We start from the raw sequence: 24,511 nt of genomic DNA, 5'->3' as shown, positions 1-24,511 counted from the left end.
GAGGAAGAGCATCGAGGAGGGCACCAGCGATGACGGCGAAACCCTAGAAGTGGAGTCGAAGAATGAGAGGGAAGTTGAAGAGAGAGAACGCGAGAGGCTGGAGGGAGAAAATGAAATATTAAAAAATGTAGAGTCATATTCTAAGGCGGTTTTTATAAAAAACGTCTTAGAATTACGGTCTTTTAAAGGCGTTTTTCCGAAAACCGTAGTAGAGGTGTTGCATTTATTTACCAAAATGCCATTATGTTCTTTCTAAGCCGGTTTTCCATCAACCGATGTAAAATGGCTGTCGTAAAATCCCACTTTTCTAGTAGTGAAACAACCAGAAAATGAAAACAATAAAATCTCATTTTTCAGTGTTTTCAGTTGAAAATAGGAACCTCATTTTGGGTAAAATGAAAATGCGATGACAAAGAATGTAATTTTAAACAAATCTAAAAATACACAAAAGCCAAGAAGTCAATATATCATAAATTTTCATGTTTTTATTTCCTGAAAACAGAAAATAAGAAGTCAAACCAAACTATGTTTTCTGAATTTTAATCTTTTAAAAATGAAAACAGTTTTTAGAAAACGAAAATAAAAAATGAAAACAAAAAATGAGAATGCAAACCAAACACCCCCTAAATTTTACGAAACATTAGTTGCAATGATCATACTAGAAACAACTTCGTGTGTTGTTCACTTGTTGGCAATTTTTATCTCGATTGGAACCTACATAGCCATAAAAATTAATCAGCAAATGAACATCATCAAGTATTTTAAAATATTCAGCCAGAAAAATTCAGAATATATTCGACCACAAATTTTTAAAAAGAAAGATAGTAAATATGTTTTACAAAAGGAAAATTAGAATATCTTCCTAATAAACACGACTTGTTTTTGTTTAGAAGTCAACTTAGATTTAAGACAATTTTATTTTTACATGAAGTTTTAAAACTCAATTATATTTAGCACACCTATACGGCTATAAGCCAAAAATATTTGAAGCTGAACACAAGTACACAACATTAATTCGACCAAACCCAAATATTTGGATTCATAATAAATGGTCATTCATCTGATTTAAAAACCCATTTCAGTTTTTTATGCAAAATTGTTAATTTAAAATTGAAACTGATTTTAAAACTGTTCATTTTAAATATGTCTTCACCAACTATCACGGTCAAATAATTATTAACAGTTCATTTTTAAAAATTTCCTCAAACAAAAAATAAGTTTTAAAATAAGAAACAAATATACCCTTCATTCCAAAGGCTTTGCAAAGTTTCACTCATACTTCAATCGTTATTCTCTTGTTCATTGCTTATTCTCCTCTGTAAAACCAAGAAAAAATTGTGAAGTAATGAACAAAGTTAAATGTTCCCACACACAAAAAAAAAAAAAAAAAGATAGATGAAATGTCATTACTTCTATGACAGACAGCTTTTTTAGGTTTTTTTATAAATGGGGTTATTTTTGAATTATTTACCTAAAAGGGTAAATTGTGTCACGACTTCTGCGTTAGAAGTCGTAACATATATTTTGACTTTAATTTTTTTAACGGAAGTAGTAAAATTATTTATTACTTCAGTGTAAATTTTTTTTATTTTACGACTTTAAAGTCGTAATCTTAAAAAAAAAACTGAAGTCATAAAATTATCTATGAATTTAGTGAATTTTTTTTAATTTACAATAGTTTTTTGTTTGATATTAGGACTTCAAAGTTGTGATACTTATTTTTTAATTTGGAGGTGCATAGAGGTGAAGTCGTGAGATTGGCTATTACTTCAGTATGTCCTTTTTTTCAAACTTTATAATATTATATATTATTTTATAATATTAAGAATGTTTTAGGCATTTTTTTATTTTATTTTTTTTGTTTTCAATTTTTTTTAAAATTGCTAACAAAGTTTATTTATTTAATTATTAAATAAATAATTTTAATTTTACTTATTATTAATTTTATTTAATATGCTATATATTTTTTATGTTTTTATTTTATATGTTATATATTTTTGTAATGCTTTATTATTTAGAATATATTATTTCTTGTCAATATTATTTTATTTTAATATTTTTGTGTATTTAAAATTTATATAATCTTTTATTTAAGATGCTATAACTTATTAACACATTAAACCCTAAAATAATAATATGAACTACAATATTCTAATATATAATATATAATATTATAAAATTTGAAAAAAAGGAGGATTTTACATAAAAAGTGGTTTTTTTTTCTAGATGGTTATATTTGAATTATTTAACTAAAGAGATAAGTCGTAGCAGGTGTTACGATAAAAATATTTAGATAAAATAATATTAAAAAGATATAATATATTTTAAATAATAAAACATTACAAAAATATATAACATATTAAATAAAATTAATAATAAGTAAAATTAAAATTAGTTATTTAATAATTAAATAAATAAATTTTGTTAACAATTATAAAAAAATTGAAAACAAAACAAAATAAAATAAAAAAATGCCTAAAAAATTCTTAATGTTATAAAATAATATATAATATCATAAAGTTTGGAAAGAGGACACAGCGGAGTCAGCAAAGTCAGTGAAGTCGTAGCCAAGTTCAAGACTTCACCTCATGCACCTTCAAATTAAAAAATAAGTATTATGATTTTGAAGTTATAATAAAAAAAATTGATAAAATAAAAAAATTAAATTAAAATCATAAATAATTTTACAACTTTAATTTTTTAAAAATAAAAAGGTTATAACTTCAAAGTCGTAAAATAAAAAAAAGTTTATATTGAAGTCATAAATAATTTTACAACTTCAATTAAAAAAAATTAAAGTATGGTACGACTTCTAACTCAAGAGAAATTACTCGGTAAATAATTCAAAAACAATCTCATTTAAAAAAAAAATCCCTTTTCGTTAAAAAAAAAACCCCGTTACAGACAATGTCAATCTCCGATCTCATCCCATGAAATATTATATGAATGTTTTACTAACATGCCTGTAGAGTAAACAAAATATATTAATGTCAAGAGAGTGATTCGGATATGAATGGGAGGTGCGCTGATAGACAAAGGGGTGAGGAAGAAAGTTTGAGAAAGGAAATCAGTTTTAAGAATAATGTTGTACATGTTATAGGCTATGGCAGTTGTAGAACGTGTGAGAGTTGGGATTGGAACAATTGTTTTAAAGGTTATGCAACTTTGTGGTAGTTTTGAACGTGAGAGGTATCAATTTTTTAGTGTGCAGTTACTTTTATTGTTATAGATAATTCATTCAAAAAATCAAACTGCCCTTTTTTAAATAAAGTGAGTTACATGAGCAAATGAAAGACAATATATAAATAATAATTTTTTATTATTTTAAAGGTAAAAATGTGAAACAAAATAAATATCTACATAAAAAAGATATTTCATTTATATATTATTATAGACACACACACACTATATATATATATATAAAGTTAAAAATATATTCAGATATTGATTAATAAGATGAGATAATAATTTATTTTATTTATTTGAAAATTTTTCTTATTTGTCTCAAAATGAATACCTCTTAATTATTATGTAATAATAATAATAATAATTTTTATTGACAAATGAAGTAATATGTTAACATTTTTACAAGGGGTATAGTACCCATGGAATTAATTTAATGAATAACTTTTTGTCATTGCTTTTAAAACGTCATTATTAGAAATTCTGAGAAAAAAGACATCCTTAACATATTCATAATAAGCATATTCATAATAGGTAAAATAAAATGTCTCCATACACAAATTATCATTTTTAAAGAAATAGTTCGGTTTTCATTAAACTAAAATTCAAAGCAATGACTCAAAAAATAAAATCTGTATATACCCACTTGAAACTCATGAGGCATCCTCAAGGGATCCTTCTTCTTGAACAAGTTCCTCCACATACTTAGTGCTTGTTGTAGCCATTCCATCCCGTTTCCGATGGTCATTCAACCTTAATCATTCACCCTCATTTAAAAACATAAAGGTGTATGGAGTGGGTTACCCATCTCTTTTAAAACCACAAGCAAACAACCTTACACTACTAAAAAAAGGCTTTCTACATCACTTCATTAACATCGGTTATTCCGAAAACCGATGTTAAAGAAAGCACTGTGGCATTTTTGTAATTAAATGAAGTTACTTAACATCGGTTTTAGAAAAACCGATGTTAACTACTTCATGTTAACATCGGTTATTTAAAAAACCGATGTTAACATGATGTTAAGATGAATATGGTAACATCAGTTTTGGAAAAATCGATGTTAACTTCATAGAATTAACATCGGTTTTTGAGAAAACCAATGTTAAGGAGTTCATCCTAACATCGGTTTTATAACAAACCGATGTAACCTGTTTGATGTTAACATCGGTTTTGGCAAAACCGATGTTAACTATATTCAGTTAACATCGGTTATCCTTAAAAAACTGATGTTGTTATGTTTATAAGTTAAAACGTTGACATTTCACAACCCGCGCGCTCGGTCTTCTCTTTCTCTTCTTTTTCTCCTCCTGCTTGAAATCAGTCTTCTCTTTCTCTTCCCACCTGAAATCTGCCGGAAACCGCTCCCTTGACACCCACATTGTCCCACATTGTCTTCAATACTGTCGGAGACCTCTCGCTCGAAGCCATAGAACCCCCTACACTACTCTTGGAAGTGTGGCTCGAAGAAAACCCTATACACTCCTCCGCTAGGTACTAGGGTGCTGAAACACTCGTGGGTGCTCAAAGCTTAAAGCTTTCTCCGCGAGGTACGTAGGTGAACTTCGTGTTCTTTGTGGGTTGTTGTAGCTGTGTGCACGATGGTATAAGTATGCTAAGTTTTAGTGGGTGTTCATGTTTTATAGTTTTTTTTATGCTAAGTTGCTACTTTTATTGATTTGTGTTTTCTTTTTTTCTATGTGCATCCCATACCCAGCACAAGGCCACATAAACCCAATGCTGAAGCTAGCAAAACTGTTGATTTGAGTTACACTTAGATGCTCCTCATTCTCAATAAACTACCTAAGGTACTCTTCTCAATGGCATCCATGAGTAACTGATGACACATCACTCTGCACCTTTATTTCATTTTGATATTGGCATGTGAATCTTAATGGTTTACTTATCCAAAGCTATAGATATCTGTTAAATTCAACAAAAACAGATTTGTTTTCTTTGTTGTTGAACATTGAGGTTCTACATCTTACCTTTTGTCTTTTAGTTTCTGTGAATGAAGTTGGTTAGTGAAGCACTTTCTTGGTTTCCACTTCAGCTTAGTCTGTCATTTGGGATAATTTTTATGCCATTTTAAAAAGTTGAGGATAAGTTAAACCAAAACAAATAGATTTCAAATAAAATATAAATTTATAGGTTAAATATTCAATTGGTTATTTTTATATTGGGTTTCTCTGAATAAATTGATGGTTAATAGGCTCTTTTCTTGGGCTCCATACTAGTAAAGCTTGCGTTGCAATAGAATTAACAATTATTAGTTTTGGCCATAGGAAGTTCGATTGTCGTGATTTTTATTTCGATTTTGATTTCATTATGTTTCTTTAATTTTGTTTCTTAGGTAAACAAAGCAACTGCCAAATGCATTTCCCTGGACAGATTTAATTTGAATATGTCTTTGGGTTTGTTGAATCAATTTTTAACTTTTAGTAGACTTACACAAATATGTTATGTTATCCAATGGGCATATGTAGCGGGTCTAGAGATTAGACAACGTATATTCTTCATTAAGAAAAAGAAAAAGGCAATTATAATTTTGACTTAGGAAGTTGTTTTGATTCTATTTTCTGATTCAAAAGTTGGCTGATTGTTTTTTAGTTTTGTACTGATTTTTATTATCCTCGAGGAGACTTGTGGTGTCCTCACATAGTGTATTTTCTGCTTCTGATAAAATGGCCATTTGTGGAGAAGGGATGCTAAGGTTTACAAGATTACTACTTTATGTTATATAGAAACTTTTCTTAACTCATTGTATATGTAATCTTTTTTTTTTGAACTGCAAATATAATTTATATTAATATAAGAATAGTACCAGTGGTACTACAAGATAACACAGGATATTAACTCTCATGTAAGATAAAAAGGATCAGCAACCCAACAACAAACCCAGCCCTTCAAAACAAACTTTATAAAAAAACTAAAGACATTGCTGAGGACCAATGGTGAAAAGGAACATTGAAATCCCTTTCCCACCCCTTCAGCCAAGTCCACATGAGGAAGATTGTATTGTCTACCAGCTTAGAGATATGAAAAGACTGATTATGAAAGATCATGTCATTTCTAAGCTTCCAGTTTGACTTTGTAGCTACCAGCCACCAAATTTTCCATCTTCTATTAGTAGCCATTGATCCTGCTGTAGATGAATGCTGGAGGAAGTTATCCATCGGCCTACAGTGGCAGACTCAGCTTGTCTTTGGCTGAATGGGCATAGGTCACTGTCAGTCTGAATTTGTCTCCTAGATAGGTTATCCTTTGTAGGAAGTCTATCCCATAGCAATCTCCAGGAAAATGATAAGGCTCTAGGAGGGATTTTAATATCCCACAGCTGATGGAAACCCATACACTGGACTTCATAAGGCTACTCAGCTTTAATAACTTGTTATGCAGATTTGGTAGAAAAGATCCCATTAGATTATGCTTTCCACACCCAGTTGTGCTTCAGGTTGACATTTAAGCTGATTGTTGTGATTTGATCAATAAATTTTAAAGCTATCCCCATCTCGTTATCAAAGAAATTTCTTCTCCAACAGAGATTCCATTCCCACCCATTCTCATAGAAGGAGCCCATATCTGCCACAATGTGAAGTCTTCGGGAAGAGATTCCATATAATTCTGGAAATTGGTCTTTGAGGGGTATCCCACCATCAACCCAAGAATCTTCCCAGAAAAGAATCTGATCTCCCTTACCCACCTTCCAAGAAAATTGATTAGAGACATCAATCATACTCTGCTGTTGGTTAATAGCCCTTAGATCAGCCCACCATGGAGAGAAATAATGCTTTTGTGGCCCCTGATCCAATCCTCTTCATCCCTTGTACTTAGAGACCAAAATCCTGTTCCAAAGGTGATCTGGTTGATGAAACATCAGCCACTTCCATTTCATTTAGAGAGCATTATTGAGGATGTTAATATCTTTGATCCCCAAACCTCCCATTTATCTAGAAGCACAACACTGTCTCCAAGATATCCAAGCAATCTTCTTCCCTTCTCGATTACCACCCCAAAGAAATTGCCTTTGGATGGCAGTTAACCTATTGATCACTGCTGTAGAGGCCCTTAAAAAAGACAAATAAAACAAAGGCAATGCTGTTAGGACAGCATTGATTAGAGTGATTCTGCCAGCCAAGGAAATGCTTCTCTGGTTCCATTTGTTCAACCTAGCCTTGAACTTCGTGATTATAGGGTTCCCACACCACCTTTCTTTTCGGATTGACTCCAATTGGTATCCCTAGATAGCAGAAAGGAAATTGGAGCAGGGCACAGTTTAGGTAAGCAGCAGCATAGAGGCACCAATCATCAGATTGTATATGTAATCTGATTTGGGAAGCTATCAGATATGCTTGTGTTCAAAGGTGTCTCCTTTTTTCTTGTAACCGAAATGACATACTTTGTTGCATATGAAAACTTTCTTCTCTTGTTTGTGGAACACAAGGTTGCTCCTAAATTTGATGCAGTTAATTTTCAGTTCATAGAATTAGGTGGTGTTCTATTTCCTATTGATGTTCCCCCCTTGAAGGAGCATGGGGTCATCACATTGAATGAGACTGACCAAGGTTCTGACCATATTGTTGAATTGTAAATCTATAACTTCTGATTCTGAAATTTGGGAGTTAAAGTTGATTGGGTTAATTTTTTGACTTTTTTGTTTATGAAGAGAGGTTGCTTTGATGGCTTTACAACTTCTAAAAAATATTTAAACTAAGACTATGAAATAAAACACATAATGTGATTAGATAAAACAAGTATAATTGGAAATGGTTAAGACTAAAAAACCATGAAGCAGCTTATGAATCAGAAGATCATGGGAACATTGTTACTGTTAACTTAACTATGCATTTTGTTGTTTAATGCTTGCATGTGTCTCCAACATAAGTGTATCTTGGTACTTATAATATGACTAGACACAAAATTTGTGAGTGGGGGTTAATTTTATTTCGAAAAGATTAGTACTATGAATTGCTTGATGTAAATTTTAAATAATTCAAAAGGTTCTGTGTCCACGTTAGGTACTTTAGTCTATCTTCAAATCTATATATACAAAAATCTTTCAACAAGGTTAAAACAAGTTACAAATGGTAGTGTGCTTGCATGCACATGAGATCAACCCATGTGGGTTTGATTAAGTGCAAATTATTTGATTTGCCCCTTGCTTGCCCAATAATGAGACTTCTGAATTCATTGATTTATTGATTTATTGTTAATTAATTCACTACATGTCTTGGATTTAAGCAGAAACATCACTTCATTGATTCAATTGAAAGCACTGCAATTGAAAGCACTGCAAGTTTCCCTACTTTCAGCTGTGTGGTGAAGACTACAATTGGTGGTGGATCCAGTATCTGACTTCATGTTCCTCTGCACCCTACCTTTTCCTATATGGTATTTTTAACTTCTTTAGAAATGTTGAAGTGACCTTCTACTCTAAAAATTTGATGACTGAAATGAAACGACTAATGAATGGATTGAATCAACCTAAGAGCAGCCTAAATAATGAATGGACTGAAATGAAACGACTAATAATTTGAGTCTTGTATAGCGATCTGAACCTGCTGTATACCCATCCTTTTATGTACTTTAGTACCTTTGGTACTTATTTATAATATATCACTTATTTTTGCTGAGAAAAAAAAAATAATAATTTGAGTCTTGATTCTGATGTAATCTGCAACTCAATTATTCAAACCAAATCCAACCTAAAACTATGCTCTTGGCAGGTCTGACTTCTTTGAAATATAGGAATGAAATGTAGCCTAAATTTGGAAGCCTAAATTCAATTATTATGGTTAAACTATATTAGCCTCAATAAATACAGCCACACACACACACACCCTCCATAAATAAAGAAATACGGCCCTTATAGTAAAGTCAAATGTAAATCTCGACATGGATTCCATGACCTGTCTAAGCCATCATTTAGGATACGTAACAGCTTATGCTAGTTAAAGTCACATCTGAATTAGACCAAGCCAAATCCAAGACATCATTGGAATGAACAAAGAATTGTTGCAATGGTGATTCCTCAATTTGAAAAACACTATTTCGAAGGAAAATGAAGGGTTGGCTTAAGTGTTTCTTTTGAGGAGAAGAGTTGTCACATTCCACTTTTCTTTTAGAAGTACTGTCTTGTGGGGTGAAACAAATACTGGATTTATCTAGTGATGTAACACACCAAATGCGAACAACACCATCTTCACCTCCACTCGCTAAATACTGACCAGATGAACTAAATTTCATGGTCCAGACTAGGCCTTTCTGTGCTCTAACCTCTTGTCCAAGGTATAGGCCATTGAACTCCAGGCACCTCTTTTTATTCTGCTTCACCTTTATTCTTCGAGTTTTATTTGTCCCTGCATTCAATTTGGACCTTACATTTCCTTCACTACTTTTCCTAAGGTTGACAAAGCACTTCCACAAGTTTTTCGTCTTTCTTTTACTCATATCAAAATCCTGAAATTCTTCTTGTGAAACACATTCTCTGGGTTTGTGGTCCTGAGGTGTATAAGACAACTCATGCTCTTTTCGTTCAATGTTTGCTTCTGCTTCATGTTGGGGACCCCCTTTGAATTCATCCAAAGAGATTTTTTCTGTAGAACCTGCTTTGCTTGCAGAGAGAATCAACTTCTCAGATACTACTTGATCAGTATGCAAAATGCAAGTATTTGAGATTGGCCCACTGCACTCCCTCATCCTCTCCAATCCCAAGCTGATAGATGGGTCGTCTAACCTCATTTTCTCTTGTGAACAAACCTTGGAAGAAGAATCAGCTAAGCCCAAACCCTATAGAAAACGTTCCCTCCTCTCCTTCACACTAACAGGCTCATTCACACTTAAAGCAATAGTGGATATATTTCCATAATCTGTAATCACACAAAATCGAACCCTGATCACTAATTTGCCCTCAAATTTTACTAGCATGACAACTACACACATCCTCATGATACACACACAGAGACACACCCTCATGACACACAAAGACACACACACCCTCATCTCACACAAAGACACACACACACACACACACACACACACACACACACATACCCAACTACAATAATAAAGCATAACCACCCTCCAAACCCAGAATTTGAAATTAGTTACATAAAGAAATGTTGATGTTGATATTTGTCTGTAATTGAAATTTACCTTTTGTATGTTCTTGTATGTCATCGATGTAATTTGCTATATAAACAACTGTTGTTCATGCTGAGTGAACCTTAGATTCCCATTTGAGACTGAATGCAATGATTCTTGCGGACAGTTTGCATTAGTCATTGTATTTAGTCTTGAATTGTCCGTTTGGACAGTTTGGGGAGACTGATATTTTTATGTTAGATTCATTCATTAAGGTTATTATTATTTTGATTAATTTGATGAAATTTCGGTACACTGCATTTCAAGTTGTTCTCTGGGTGCATACTTGATTATCGGGAAATTCATTTCACCGATGTCATGTCGTGTACTTGGAGACCAATGCGAAATGCTGCCGAAATTTTGTCAAAATTTTCAAAATAATGCTAACCCTGATGTTTGAAGCTAACATAAAAGACAGTCTTCCTAAATGGGATAGGGCCACACCTATAAATAAAAAACTGAGATTTTCATGCATGGAATTACTTAGATGGATTGAAGTTGGATGAATGAAAGTCGCATGAGCCCAGAATATGAGGATGGCATCGAGCAATTCTTGCAATTCGCTTTAGAAAGAGGTCGATCGAATGAAGGAAAATATTTTTGTCCTTGCATTGACTGTTTGAATGGAAGACGACAACTACTGGATGATGTACGGGACCATCTATTGTGTGATGGGATTAAGAAGAATTACACAACGTGGATATGGCATGGTGAAGTGACAGACATGCAGAGTAGGTCCCAATCTAAACCGTTTGATGTAGAAATGGGAGATCGCTTGGAGGACATGATTAGTGACCTTGGACAAGAGTCTTCCCAGCAAGCACATGCCCCTGTGTATGAAGGATTACAGAGTGATTCAAAGAAGCCTTTGTATACGGGGTGCAAGAATTCCTTAACCCTATTGTTTGTGGTGTTAAGTCTGGTTAATGTGAAGGCCAGGTATGGGTGGAGTGACAAAAGTTTCACCTCACTGCTTGAGGTAGTGCACAATTTGCTTCCAGAGGACAACACATTGCCTAAAAGTTACTATAAGGCGAAAAAGATATTGTGTCCGATGGGTATGGAGTATCGGAAGATTCATGCTTGCCCCAATGATTACATACTGTACAGGCATGAATTCCAAGAAATGTCTAAATGCCCTATCTGTGGGACTTCACGATACAAAGTGAAGGATGAAGAGGAAAGCAGTTCTGATGAAAACTCCAACAGGGGCCCCCCAATGAAGGTTTTGTGGTATCTTCCAATCATTCCAAGGTTTAAGCGTCTTTTTTCTAATGAGGACGACGCAAAAGACCTTACATGGCATGCAAATGGAAGGATTTCTGATGGAATGGTCTGTCATCCAGCTGATTGCTCGCATTGGAAAAAGATTGATGGTTTGTATTCGGATTTTGGGAAAAAAGCCAAGAAATATTAGACTTGGACTAGCCAGTGATGGAATGAATCCATATGGCACCTTAAGCACTCAACACAGTTCATGGCCAGTTCTACTAGTAATTTACAATTTGCCTCCTTGGTTGTGCATGAAGAAAAAATACATGATGTTGTCTATGATGATATCGGGCCCAAGACAGCCAGGAAATGACATTGATGTTTATCTAAGTCTATTGGTTGAAGATCTGAGAAAGTTGTGGGACGAGGGGGTTGTAGTGTTTGATGCGTTTCGCAAGGAGACGTTTGAAATGCGTGCAATGCTTTTTTGTACCATTAATTACTTTCCAGCATATGGGAATCTCAGCGGTTACAGTGTTAAGGGTCATCATGCATGCCCCATCTGTGAAGAAAACACAAGCTACACACAACTTAAACATGGGAGAAAAACTGTCTACAGTAGGCATCGCCGCTTTCTAACACCCAATCATCCTTACACACGACTGAAAAAAGCTTTTAATGGAAGTCAAGAGCATGATATTGCGCCGATACAGTTGACTGGTGAGCAGGTATATGAGCGGGTTGAACACCTGAATACTGCATTTGGGAAGACCCAAAAGAAGGATAAAAGTAAGAGTTGCATATGGAAGAAGAGGTCCATTTTCTTTGATCTTCCGTACTGGTCTGATCTTGACGTTAGACATTGTATTGATGTTATGCATGTGGAGAAAAATGTTTGTGACAGTGTGATTGGGACGCTCCTTAACATTCAAGGCAAGACGAAGGATGGCTTGAATACCCGTCAAGATCTAGCTGATATGGGCATACGATCACAGTTGCATCCAAGGTCTGATGGGAAGAAAATTTACTTGCCCCCAGCCTGCCATACTTTGTCCAAAAAGGAGAAGATAAGTTTTTGTCAGTGTCTTCGTCGGGTGAAGGTTTCACAAGGATACTCTTTAAATATTAAGAGCCTTATGTAGTTGAAGGAGCTTAAGCTTGTAGGGTTAAAGTCTCACGATTGTCACGTGCTCATGCAACAATTGTTAGTCGTGGCTATACGAGACATCTTGCCAAACAAAGTAAGGTTAGTGATAACTCGCCAGTGCTTTTTCTTTCATTCTATATGTAGAAAAGTCATTGATCTTGTCAAGTTTGATGAGTTGGAAAATGAGGCCGCAATTATACTGTGTCAGTTGGAGATGTATTTTCCCCCTGCTTTCTTTGACATCATGATTCACTTGATTGTGCATCTGGTCAGAGAAATCAAATGTCGTGGTCCTGTTTATCTACGGTGGATGTACCCGGTTGAGCGATACATGAAGATCTTAAAAAGGTATACAAAGAATCTATATCGTCTAGAAGCATCTATTGTTGAGAGGTACATTGCAGAAGAAGCCATTGAATTTTTTTCAGAATACATAGAGAAGGCTAAACCTGTTGGCCTTCCCGAGTCTCGGCATGATGACAAAGTGGGTGGTAAGGGTTCAAGAGGATTGCATGTGATCACTCCAAGTGTAGAACATTTGTTACAAGCTCACTTGTATGTCTTGAACAACAGTAATGAAGTTTTTCCATACATACTTAAGCATGAAGTTTTAGTTGAACAGAATAATCCAAAAATGTCAAAGAATTGGGTGTTGAAAAAACATAACAAGACTTTCTGTGATTGGTTTAAAGATACAATCTTTGCATATGAGAATGCTTCAGAAACATTAAGAAAGCTAGCAGATGGGCCTAAAAGAAATGTTATAACTTCGCAAGGATACGACATAAACAAGTATTCATTTTACACAAAAGCACAAGATGACAAAAGTACAATGTAGAACAGCGGGGTCACCCTAAGGGCTGAATCTCAACACTTTGCAAGTGTGAATGATGCCAATCCCTGTGTAGCTTCCATCCCTTACTTTGGGTTCATTGATGAAATTTGGGAGCTTAACTATGTGAAATTTACGGTATGTATTTTCAAATGTAAATGGGTTGACAACAACACCGGTGTGCGCACCGATGATATAGGATTTACGCTGGTAGACCTAAAGAAACTTGGTTACCACAATGACCCTTTCATCATGGCAGAACAAGCTAGACAAGTATTTTACGTGCAAGACCCTTGTGATGAAAGGTGGTGCATGGTTTTGCAGGGCAAAACAATTGGTGTTAATCTAGAAGATGATGATTCATACATGGACACCTATGTTAGTCCTTTGACCGCACAAATCACTCCTAACGTTATCGAAGAAGAAGAAGCTGACGACGTTCATGCTAATCGTAATGATCATGATGAAGGAGAATTGATTAACATTATCTAATGTAATTTTTTGCAGAGAGACAGGTCACCAAAGCAAGTAAGTGACAACTACATTTTTTTATGATTGAGGCATCGGTATTTTGTTTTAGATGGCATCATTAGGACTTCATACAACTCATGTTTGTCGCCAGTTTCATCATCCACCACCCTTACCTTCTCTTGCTTCTCACGTTTATTGTTGTTAAACCCATATTTATGCTTTCTTCCCTTCATGTCTTATTTTATCACAACTTTAGCCGACTCTCCTATCTTCAGCATAGTTGAATCTCCTGTCTTATTCTCCAATGACACACTTTGATAGCCTATATCTCTTTTTTTCATATGTTCTAGTGCTTCAGCTTCAGAATGCATAGAGCAATTTGAACTTTCCAGTGATCACCAAAGGCTTCTGCATCAGCATTGACACTCTCCACCCTCTTTGCTTTATGCTTATCTGTTGCATTCCCTGCTTCCTCCTTATAAACCTCAGATTTATTAGAGGTTGCACTAGAAGAATCAGCACCAATTCGTGTCTCTTCCTCCTCTACTAGCTCAATATCTTTCCTTTCAACTTTTGTTTTGTAAATTACAGTGTAGTTTACAAAAGCAAAGGTGAAAGGAAAAATATTGAGCTGGTAGAGGAGGAAGAGGCACGGATTGGTGCTGATTCTTCTAGTGCAACCTCTATTAAATCTGAGATTATAAGGAGGAAGCAGGGAATGCAGCATAGAAGCATAAAGCAAAGAGGGTGTAGAGTGTCAATGCTGATGCAGAAGCTTTTGGTGATCACTAGAAAGTTCAGATTGCTCTATGCATTCTGAAGCTGAAGCACTGGAACATATGAAGAAAAGAGATACAGGACATCAAAGTGTGTCATTGAAGAATAAGACAAGAGATTCAACTGTGCTGAAGGTAGGAGATTTGGCTAAAGTTGTGATAAAACAAGACATGAAGGGAAGAAAGCATAAATATGAGTTTGACAACAATAAACGTGAGAAGCCAGAGAAGGTAAGGGTGGTGGATGATGAAACTAGCAACGAACATCAGCTGTATGAAGTCCTAAGGATGCCATCTAGATGTGTATTTCTCAAGATATAGTATTTATATTCCATCACGCATCCATTGACTGCTGATTACATGTAATATACTTTTTTTAACATGTTTTCCCCAAATCAAATCATAATTCAATGTTTGCTGCACAACACGTCAGTAAAATTTGCTATGTACAAAATGACACCAACCCCAATCAATCCCTCCCCTGGTAACCCCCAATTTCATTCCTTCATCATTCAAGGTCTTCATGTCATTCCTTCCCCGAGAGTTTGAAGTACCGTTGTCAATGATTTCTCTACAATTCCAAAAATCTAAGAAAAGTTTGCTTGCATTGACCCCACTTTGACATCCTTTAAATCCCATGGAAATCTAGCTTTTTGTGCACACTATGTAATCTTCACATGTCTACGATTATTCTTATTTGTGCTACACAGTAATTTTCTTTCATGTCTTGAAACAAATTTAAAGCACATGTATCACAACACATCATCAACCTTAATTTGTTATCAGACTATTGATTTATCAGACTTTTTCACTACTATTACATCGTATCCTGTTTTGAATCACAATTAAAAAGCACAACTAAATCACTTATGACTTATCCTCTTTTGATTAATCCTATTTTGTATGTTGCTGTATGTTATTGTATAAAAGATCATGGCTTCTCCACCTGCCTCCCCTCCTCCTCCTCCTCCTCCCCCTTCTCCTCCTCCTCCTCCTCCTCCTCCTCCTCCTCCTCCTGCTCCTTCGGACGCATCGGCTTCGCCATCTGCCGTGTAGCGGGCACGCAAAGCCTCACGTCTACGATCGTTATCTACTAGACCACCTAGTGCTGAGAGACCAGTGGTCCATGTTGATCCTGCTACCGGCAAGGCCGACAGTCCCCATAGGAAGAAATTAAGAACATATTTCGGGATTGTGGCACGTGATAAGGTGGACGTCACCTTTGAGAACTGGAAGGAGGTCCCTACTGCTCAGAAGGACCTGATTTGGGAGGATATTCAGGTATTTTTCTTTTCTTATTTGATTTTGTTTAATTAATAGCCAAAAAATACATTATTGTAACAAATAAACTTTATTTGATGTTTTCAGGCAGAATTTGATATCCCAGAGGCTTCTGACAGTAGGACAAAAAGGAAGTTACTTCAGACCGTGGGCGAGAGATGGAGGCAGTTTGAATCAGGCTTCACAAGGAAATGGGCCCTTGCAGCCGATCAGGACGGTGTGGAGGACATTGTCTGTGAGAAATACGACATTAGCAAGGAAAAATGGGCCCAATTTTGCCTGACTCGCAAAGACCCTTCTTGGGAGGTATGTTCCTTGCCATTTAAGTTGTTTTTAGAAAAGCATTAACTTGTTATACTTCATTCTACCAATTTGAAAGATTATTGTTTTATTTTGGTAGGATGTGCGCAAAAAGGCATAGGCCATCCAGAAGCAGAACACTGCCCCACGTTTTGTCTCGTGGAGGTTATGACTATTTGGAGCAGAAGCTCCTGGCTGAGAAGACAAAGAAGAAGCTGGAGGAAGCTACACAATCAGGAAGCGTTGATGGCGTCATCGACCCTCCATCCCCCGTCAGACACCACGTGAAGTGGAAGATGGCCCGCACGAAGAAAACAGGGGAGATGATGACGACTGAGGCCGCAAAGGAAATCGCTGCGAAGATCGTAAGTCATTTTCAACTAACCATTAGAATTATATTTCAATCTTTTGTGAATGGCATGTACAACTGTGTGTTTTCTGTGCAGGATTCCCTTAAGGAGGAGGTGACACATGGATCCTTCGTCCCCCATGGACGTCAGGATGTTCTCACCACTGCTATTGGACGTCCAGAGCACCCTGGATGTGTCCATGATGTTGGAGCCGGTGTCACCATCAAGCAAAACTTTGGATCAGCTCCACGGACGTCCCACAGCTCTTCCTCCCTGCCTCCTAGAGAATTGCAGCAGTGGACCTAGCAAATCAGGGACCAGCTAGAGGAGTCCATCACGGAAAGAGTGATGCGGCAACTCATGGCATCCTTCTGCCAGATGCAGTCCCAGAGCCTCTGGTTGGTCCCTCCGGTCTTCGAGTAAGCACAAAGGGGAGTTGTGTTGATCCCTCAGGAAACGATCCTGAGACAGGTGACTTAGATAGGTGTGGCTTGTACATCGAAGTAGATCTTGCCCGCCTGGTTGTCTTGGGGAGAGTTTATGAGGGATCCACTGTTGTTCATAATACTCCTTTGTTGCTTGGCCAAGTAAAGGTGGGTGTGGAGGAGGTTACAGATGCAGATGCTCCAGTTCCTATACCCACTGATGAGGTTTCCTTAGTGGGGCAGACACTTCACACCTTCCTTGCTTGGCCAACACAGTAGGTACTTTACTCTTACTATATGTTTCTTATTTTTAAATTAATTCATTCAGCGTGCCTCAAATTAGGCCATTTAACTTTGTTTCATGAACAGGTAGCTGTGTCTCCGGCAAAACCACCTCCAAAGCCCGATCCAGAGGTCGATGATCCGCTTTATCTGACGACATTGACCATCTCAGAGCTTTTCTTGAGGCCTTATCAGGTTACATGGGATGCCACTGTGTTTGGGGTCTTTAATCCAGATTTCCCGCTCTACATAAAGCTCGAAGACCTCTCCGAAATCGCACACGGTGGTCAATGTCTCAACATATCAGTGTTACAGTTATGGATTCTGTAAGTCATTTTATATTACTTTTAATTACCTAAGTTATTGCTTTGAATTCATAAATATTTAACTTTGACTTAACATTAACAGGCATCTCACTGAAACATGTATGCGAGCGGGGAATTCTGATATCTATGGATTCCTCGAGCCACAGTCCATTCAGAGGTCTAGGCAATCGCAGTTTGAGTCTGAAAGTTACATAAAGACTTGGATGCAGAGTTCAAAACGCGATGTCTATCTTGGAGCCTACCTAAATGGGTAAGTCACACAAATTAACTGAATTTAATTAATGTTTACTAATATACTAACCCATATTCATCTCCACTACAGTGGACACTGGCAGATGATGGTCATCCTGCCCAAAGAACACCTAGTTGTCTGGTTTTGTTCATTGCATAACAGGCCAGACAACTACCTTAAGGGGATTATTAACAGGTTAGTGTTCTTTTCAATACATTTGCATTGAAATACCTCAACGTACAACACCAGTTTTTAATTGTTACTCATCTGGAACAATGTTTTAAAAGGTCTTGATGATGCTCCACAGCCTAAATCAAAGGCTCCTGCTAGGTGGATTGTCGTCAAGGTACGTCATTTACATAAAACTTCCACTTATATATATTTCTTTATGTGTCTGTACACTAGTTGTTTAATTAATATCCAAATTTCATTATGTATTTAGTGTAATAGACAAAAAGGAAGTACTGAGTGCAGCTACTATGTCATGCACTGGATGTCCACCATCATTTTAGGAACTTTTAGGAATAACTGGGAAGCGGTACGTTTATTTGAAACAAAATCGATTTTTTTATAATTTGTATTACATTATTTACTTATTATGATTTATTTCATCATGCAGTATTTTAACGATCCTAGAGCATTGGAGCCAGAGAGATTAAAGGCATTGCGGATCTAGTGGGCACAATATTATCTCCGAGTTAGAGATCAGACCTAGGATTTAGGGACATTAACTTTAGCTTAGTTTACTTTGGTTTAACATTTTTGACATTTCCTATGTAATTTCAACATTGAATTCATTTGATGATTGTTCTTTATGATAAATCAATTATTTAATGTTTATTATGATTAAAACTGCTTGAAAGCATAATAAAATGTTTATTTGCTGTGAATTGGGCTTGAAATTGCATTTTACAGGTACAATTTTGGATTTATTGTAAAAACAGAAAGTTTATATAAAAAAAAACTTGAAAACAACATCGTTTATTAACAAAAACCGATGTTAATATGATAAACAACATCGATTATTTACAAAAACCGATGTCAACATGAACCTTAACATCGATCATACAGAAAACCGATGTTAACTTTTGTACATTAACATCGGTTATTTATAGATAACCGATGTTACCGTTTGTATATTAACATCGGTTATTTATAAATAACCGATGTTAACATTTGTATATTAACATCGGTTATCTATTAATAACGGATGTTATATATAGAGAAGTACAACAAATAAGTATATGCATCATCAACGTTGACATTGGTTTTCTACTGAAACCGATGTTAATGTAATATATTAACATCGGTTTTGGTAGAAAATCGATGTTAATATATTACATTAACATCGGTTCTGCTACAGAACCGATGTCAACTTTCGTCATGCATACACTTTTTTTGTTGTAGTTCATTGTGTTTAACATCGGGTATTTAAAAAACCGATGTTATCGTATTTATGTTAACATCGGTTTTTCAAAACCGATGTTAACGATGATACATTCAACATCGACAGTTTCAACATCGATTTTAGAACCGATGTAGAATTCCCTAAATAACCGATGTTGAAAGTGTAATTTCTAATAGTGTTAAGATCTCAACACAATGCTAACCACCACTAAGTGGTCCTCTCATGATCTTACACGTAATCTTATTCACATCTTCAAGTCAAAGTCCATATATTAGAAGCTATATATGGTTAAGGCTGAATCAAACATAACTTTTTGCATGAACAAGGGAAACTAATGCAACATTTGAATTCAACCATCAACGACCACAGACAATTGTAAAGAATATTGCCAAAGTAGTGGGCAAAGGTCAATTGAAAAACTCCTATCTAAAGGAGCTCCCTTAGCTCGAAGCAGTCTAGGGGAAAGACATTATGTCTAAATCAAGAGTGTTTTGTTCACCACTTCGTTAGTGTGAAGGGACCACAATAGGTTGTTGTGTGTAGCCAGTTGCAGGTTCTATTGAAGATAGCTTGGAAAGGTAGTCGGGTGACTATTGCTTCTAAAGTTCTAAGAGCACATCATGTTGTTGTGTGTGTCTAGTAAAGGTGCTTTTAAAGAGGACTAGGAAAGGTAGCCATGTGATTGTGGCTTCTTAGGGCTTAGGGAATACAATAGGATATTGTGTGTGTTTGGTAATAGGTGCTACTAAGGATGAATCTAGAGAGACTTTTTGAAAGAATACTTGGGTGAGTCTGTAGAGGCTTAGAAAATACTGGTTGTAGGAACCTAAGGAGGCTTCGAGAAAAAAAGAATACCCCAATTGTAGAAGCCTGTGGAGGTTTAAGGAAAGAAAGAACACCACAAAATGTTTGGTCTTAGTGGAAAACATATCGTTGTAGGGAATGGATGTAGCACATGTTGGGTGAACCAATATCAATCATGGTGTATTTTTTCCTCTCTTACTGCTCCTTATTTATTGTTGTTGTGCACTTAAAATTTGTTTTTACAAAAGGCTATCTTATAACTTAAACTTGATTTTGATCAAGGGTTTTTATAAAAACTATTTTATCATTAAGAAGCAATTCCTACTCAGCACAACTAAGTGAGAATCTAAAATTGTGGTTAACAAATTCTATATCATTTATGAATAGGTTCAAAAGCAGCAACCAACAAATTTACTTGGTGATTTTCATGGCACTCATCATTATACCCAAGTACTTGTAAGGAAATTGGTTACTCCTACTAGTCTTTTGATTTCCAAAGCATAATAGCTTGAAAAACAATTCAAAAGCTAGTGTGCTGGTGCAGAAAAAGTCAAGTCTGTAAATGATCACTATTCAACTCCCTTCTAGTGATTGACTGATTCACTTTAAACTATGGTGATTGTGATAGTGATGGTAACAACAACAATAGTTATGATCACAATAATGATAATTATTGTAGTGACAATAATAATAATAGTGACAATAATAACAACAATGATTTAGTCATGACAATGATGACTATTATAAAAGTAATAACAATTTTTAGTGGTAGTTGTAGTAGAGGTGGGAATTAAATTGTGGTGGTGATAATAATTATGGCAATGATGGTAATAGTTGTTATATGTCCTTTGAAAACATATTAATACCCATTCATTGACTTTGACATCAGACGTTCCTAAATTGTAATGTATGTTATCAATATAAGTGATCTTTCAATTAAGAATATCCATCTATATGAGACCAATAGAAAGAAATGTCTATCTACTTTTTTTAGTTATTTAGTTAAATCAATAATGATTCACTATTAGAGCATATAGCAACAACCATCTCATATGAAAAAAAAGTCATTTTTTCTCAAAAATGTCTTTGCCATTTGATCTAATCACACTTCATTAGATAGGAACATGTTGGATAAATATTGATTACTCTCAAATAGAGTGTTAGAATATGAAAGTCCACTAGATAATGAACTATTCATAAACCAATACTTATATATAGGCATAGGAAGATTTGTCTCGGAAGTAAGAAGTTCCCTTAACATCTTTTCATCATCTGTAAAGGATTATCGATGTGAAAAAGAGGCAAAAGGTTGATCGATGAATAATATGTTTTTGCAACTAAAAAAATTGTTTTGAAAGTACAGATAAAAATGTTTCGAAATTAAATTAAAAAATAATTCATGTTTATAAAATTTTCATTTAAAAATTTAAAACACTGATCCAAACTGGTTTTGAAGTAACTGATACAATTCTAAGAATTAGTTGAGAGTTTACTCTATATGAGAATATGACCAAGAAAAAGAATATGATATCATTGATCAAGACCAGACCTAACAAAACGAACAAAATCTAAAGAACATGAATTGTCTTTGTTCTTTATCTTCAGGAAAAATTGAGAAAAATAACATCCTTCATTCAACACTTAAAGTTAGTACTATTTATCATGTAGCAAGCAGAAGCGTTCATTTGCAAAATCATCACATAATATCCTACATCTATTTAATCTTTTACACACCAAAATGACAAAATTCTCAACAATAAAGTTCTATAACTTCATTGACGACCTCATATAATAAGTGGTCGAAAATTTTATGCTCAAACATCAAACAAATATCCCCAAAGCTTTCAATATCGCGTACACGTTTTGAGGTACAATCTGATTCTCTTATATCCTGTTCAGTCAAAGTACGAAGCTTCAACATCAATTCTGAGTAATACTCTGCTTCCTTGTTGACATCAATGAAGGTATAACCTTCATTAGTACTTGCATTGTCTTCAACATCATCACCCAAGGACAATAGTGATGGAGATTCCCACTTTGACGTAAGGGAGCTTGAACCATCTGCAATCATAATCATATATTAAGGTAGATAAAATTAAAATTAAAAAGTAGCTACAATAGCATGTGAATAATGCATAGTGTAGCCACTTTAAAGGACCTGTTTGTTGTACAAATCTAAACAAAATGAAATCTGATTAAAACTTAGATGCAGTTCCATATATATATTTTTGGTGTTGTTCTTCAATTAAAATTAGAATTTCATTTTAGTAATCCGCATAATAAAAATTTATATTAAAAGTCAACATAGATTAAAGATGTGCAACTCTAATTCTGACAAGAGAAGAGCCCCAAAAACACGAGACTACATGTAAACTTTGTTCTTTTTTTAAAGTAGAAAAGGAAAGGTGATATTTTCAGCATTATTTATAAAAATCAAAATCAAAATAAAATAAAGCAAATTGTTCAGTTAGACCAAACAACCCATTTTATGAGGGAGCAAGAGTTTGATAACAAATCAGTGACAATGGCATTGCAACAAATATTCAATTCCAATTCAACCACTACCAAAAAAGTATATTTGAAACAAATAAAAACAATAATAAAAAGGGATTAAGTTGAGAAAACATACCTAGAAAATCAGCTCCATACAGGAAAAGATAGTCATTGCTCTCTACAACTGAAACAGGACTGTGGTTTTCCAAGCTGCATTCACTTTCTTCCTTCAACACTGACTGCTGGTTTCTATTCCTGATATTTGGTTCCACAACCCCCTTTTTGTTCTTATTTGGCAAAGAAGTGTTGAACCTTGTTCTTGAACTAGCACCATTGTGTCTGCTACTACAAGAACTACTACACTTAGAGGGGTTTGAGGACACAGAAGAAAAATCTCTAACCTCACCATGATGATTTCGACCCCTTGAACCATTCTTAGAAGAAGAAGGGACCCTCCTTGGTTCATTCTTCAGCTTGGAAATCTTCTTGTTCTTCTTCCCTTGATTCCTCTCTTTCTTCACACTCACACTCTCCTTCTGCCTCTTCCTCTGCCTCAACTTTTCCACTTCCCTCATCTCATTTCTACCCTCTTGCTCTTCCCTCATGTTATTGTCACCAGCCATGCAAAACACAAAGAGATTATTACCATTACCATAACCATTACCCTTTTGGTTCTGAACCAAACTAGGAACCTCTCTGAACGATGCCGAGGTCTTCACCCTCCTATGGCTACTAACATGGCTTGCATCAAACTCAAGCAAGTAATCCACAAAGTTCACTGACCTGCTTCTAGGAACCGAATCTGGGGTGCCACATTTCACTACCCATTTGGGGTTTGGAAGTGAATCCAGCCCCATTAGCCTTGCCACCACTCCAGGGGCAGAAGCAATATCATCATTATCATTCACCACCATTTTTTCTTTGGTGAAATGTGCATTTTCTGATTCTTCTGATTCTGTAATGTGATAAGGGTGCACTGGTGGAGTAGTTCCATTTCCAGCACATAGAAACACGCGTAGGAAGCTTGAGAAAGAGAAACACCCGGGTTTTGTATTTTGTGGCTTGGCCATGAATGATATGAAGTTTTTGACACACTGCTGCTGAAGAAGGCAGAAAGTTGCAATGTGGAAAGAGGGTTTAATGCTTGACAAAAGAGAATGATATAGGTTGCAAGGGTGGGAACGTGGGGGAGAAGTTTCTTTGGGGAATTAAAAGGGTAAACTTTTTAGTCTTTTAAAGTCTACTCCTTAACAAGTAAAGAAAATGGGTTTAATAATTATTTTTTTTGGAACGAAATCATAAATATCCTCTAGGGAGGTAGGCACGTAATTTTGATCGAGTTGTGTTATTTATATGGTAAAATTCTTCTTTTAAATACTAAATGCAAATGATCTTCGACCATAATATAATTATGATCTCAACAAATTTTTATATCATACATAACTGATTTTTAATTTACAAACAAATAAGTTACTAAAACTCATTTAGGTGTAATTTATTAAGAACTACGGTGGTCATCAACAACAATAACTTTAGAGCATTTAATAATTTGTAATACTATTAAATAAGTAGAAGGGATATAAGAGAAAAAATAATTAATATTACATTAAAAAAATTAAAATAATAATTATTTTGAGATAATTTTTCACTACAATGAATATGTTGCTAGCATTTATGTAGCTTAATATATGGTTTTAATGATACAACTAAATGGAATAAAGGTTTTGCAAGATAAAAAACAATACCTTTCCAATGTGTGTGAATATTTTTTTATCAACAAATATTAATTATTAGTATTATTAAACCCAAGATTTGTGCCTCCTTTCCTTCTCTTATCTGATAAAGT

General features: G+C 35.0%; 1 protein-coding gene across 1 annotated transcript; it reads right to left on the bottom strand.

The window, feature by feature from the left end:
- Positions 1–21,783: 21,783 nt before the first annotated feature.
- LOC102668485 (uncharacterized) lies at positions 21,784–23,902 on the bottom strand. The gene is made up of 2 exons (XM_006573307.4): positions 22,802–23,902; positions 21,784–22,233 (listed from the first exon to the last, which is right to left on the bottom strand). The coding sequence occupies exons 1-2, from the start codon at positions 23,733–23,735 to the stop codon at positions 21,923–21,925; spliced, it is 1,245 nt and encodes a 414-aa protein (XP_006573370.1). The 5' UTR covers positions 23,736–23,902; the 3' UTR covers positions 21,784–21,922.
- Positions 23,903–24,511: the final 609 nt, after the last annotated feature.

The sequence above is a fragment of the Glycine max genome, chromosome 1 (genome assembly GCF_000004515.6).
Source record: "Glycine max cultivar Williams 82 chromosome 1, Glycine_max_v4.0, whole genome shotgun sequence".
Taxonomy (NCBI): Eukaryota; Viridiplantae; Streptophyta; class Magnoliopsida; order Fabales; family Fabaceae; genus Glycine; species Glycine max.
Note: the sequence above shows the minus strand (reverse complement) of the source record. Positions and strands in the feature narration are given on the sequence as shown.

Coding starts and splice junctions, on each gene's coding strand:
- LOC102668485 (XM_006573307.4), bottom strand. CDS start 23,735: ATGGCCAAGCCACAAAATACAAAACCCGGGTGTTTCTCTTTCTCAAGC. Junction 22,234..22,801: donor GTATGGAGCTGATTTTCTAG/GTATGTTTTCTC, acceptor TTATGATTGCAG/ATGGTTCAAGCTCCCTTACG.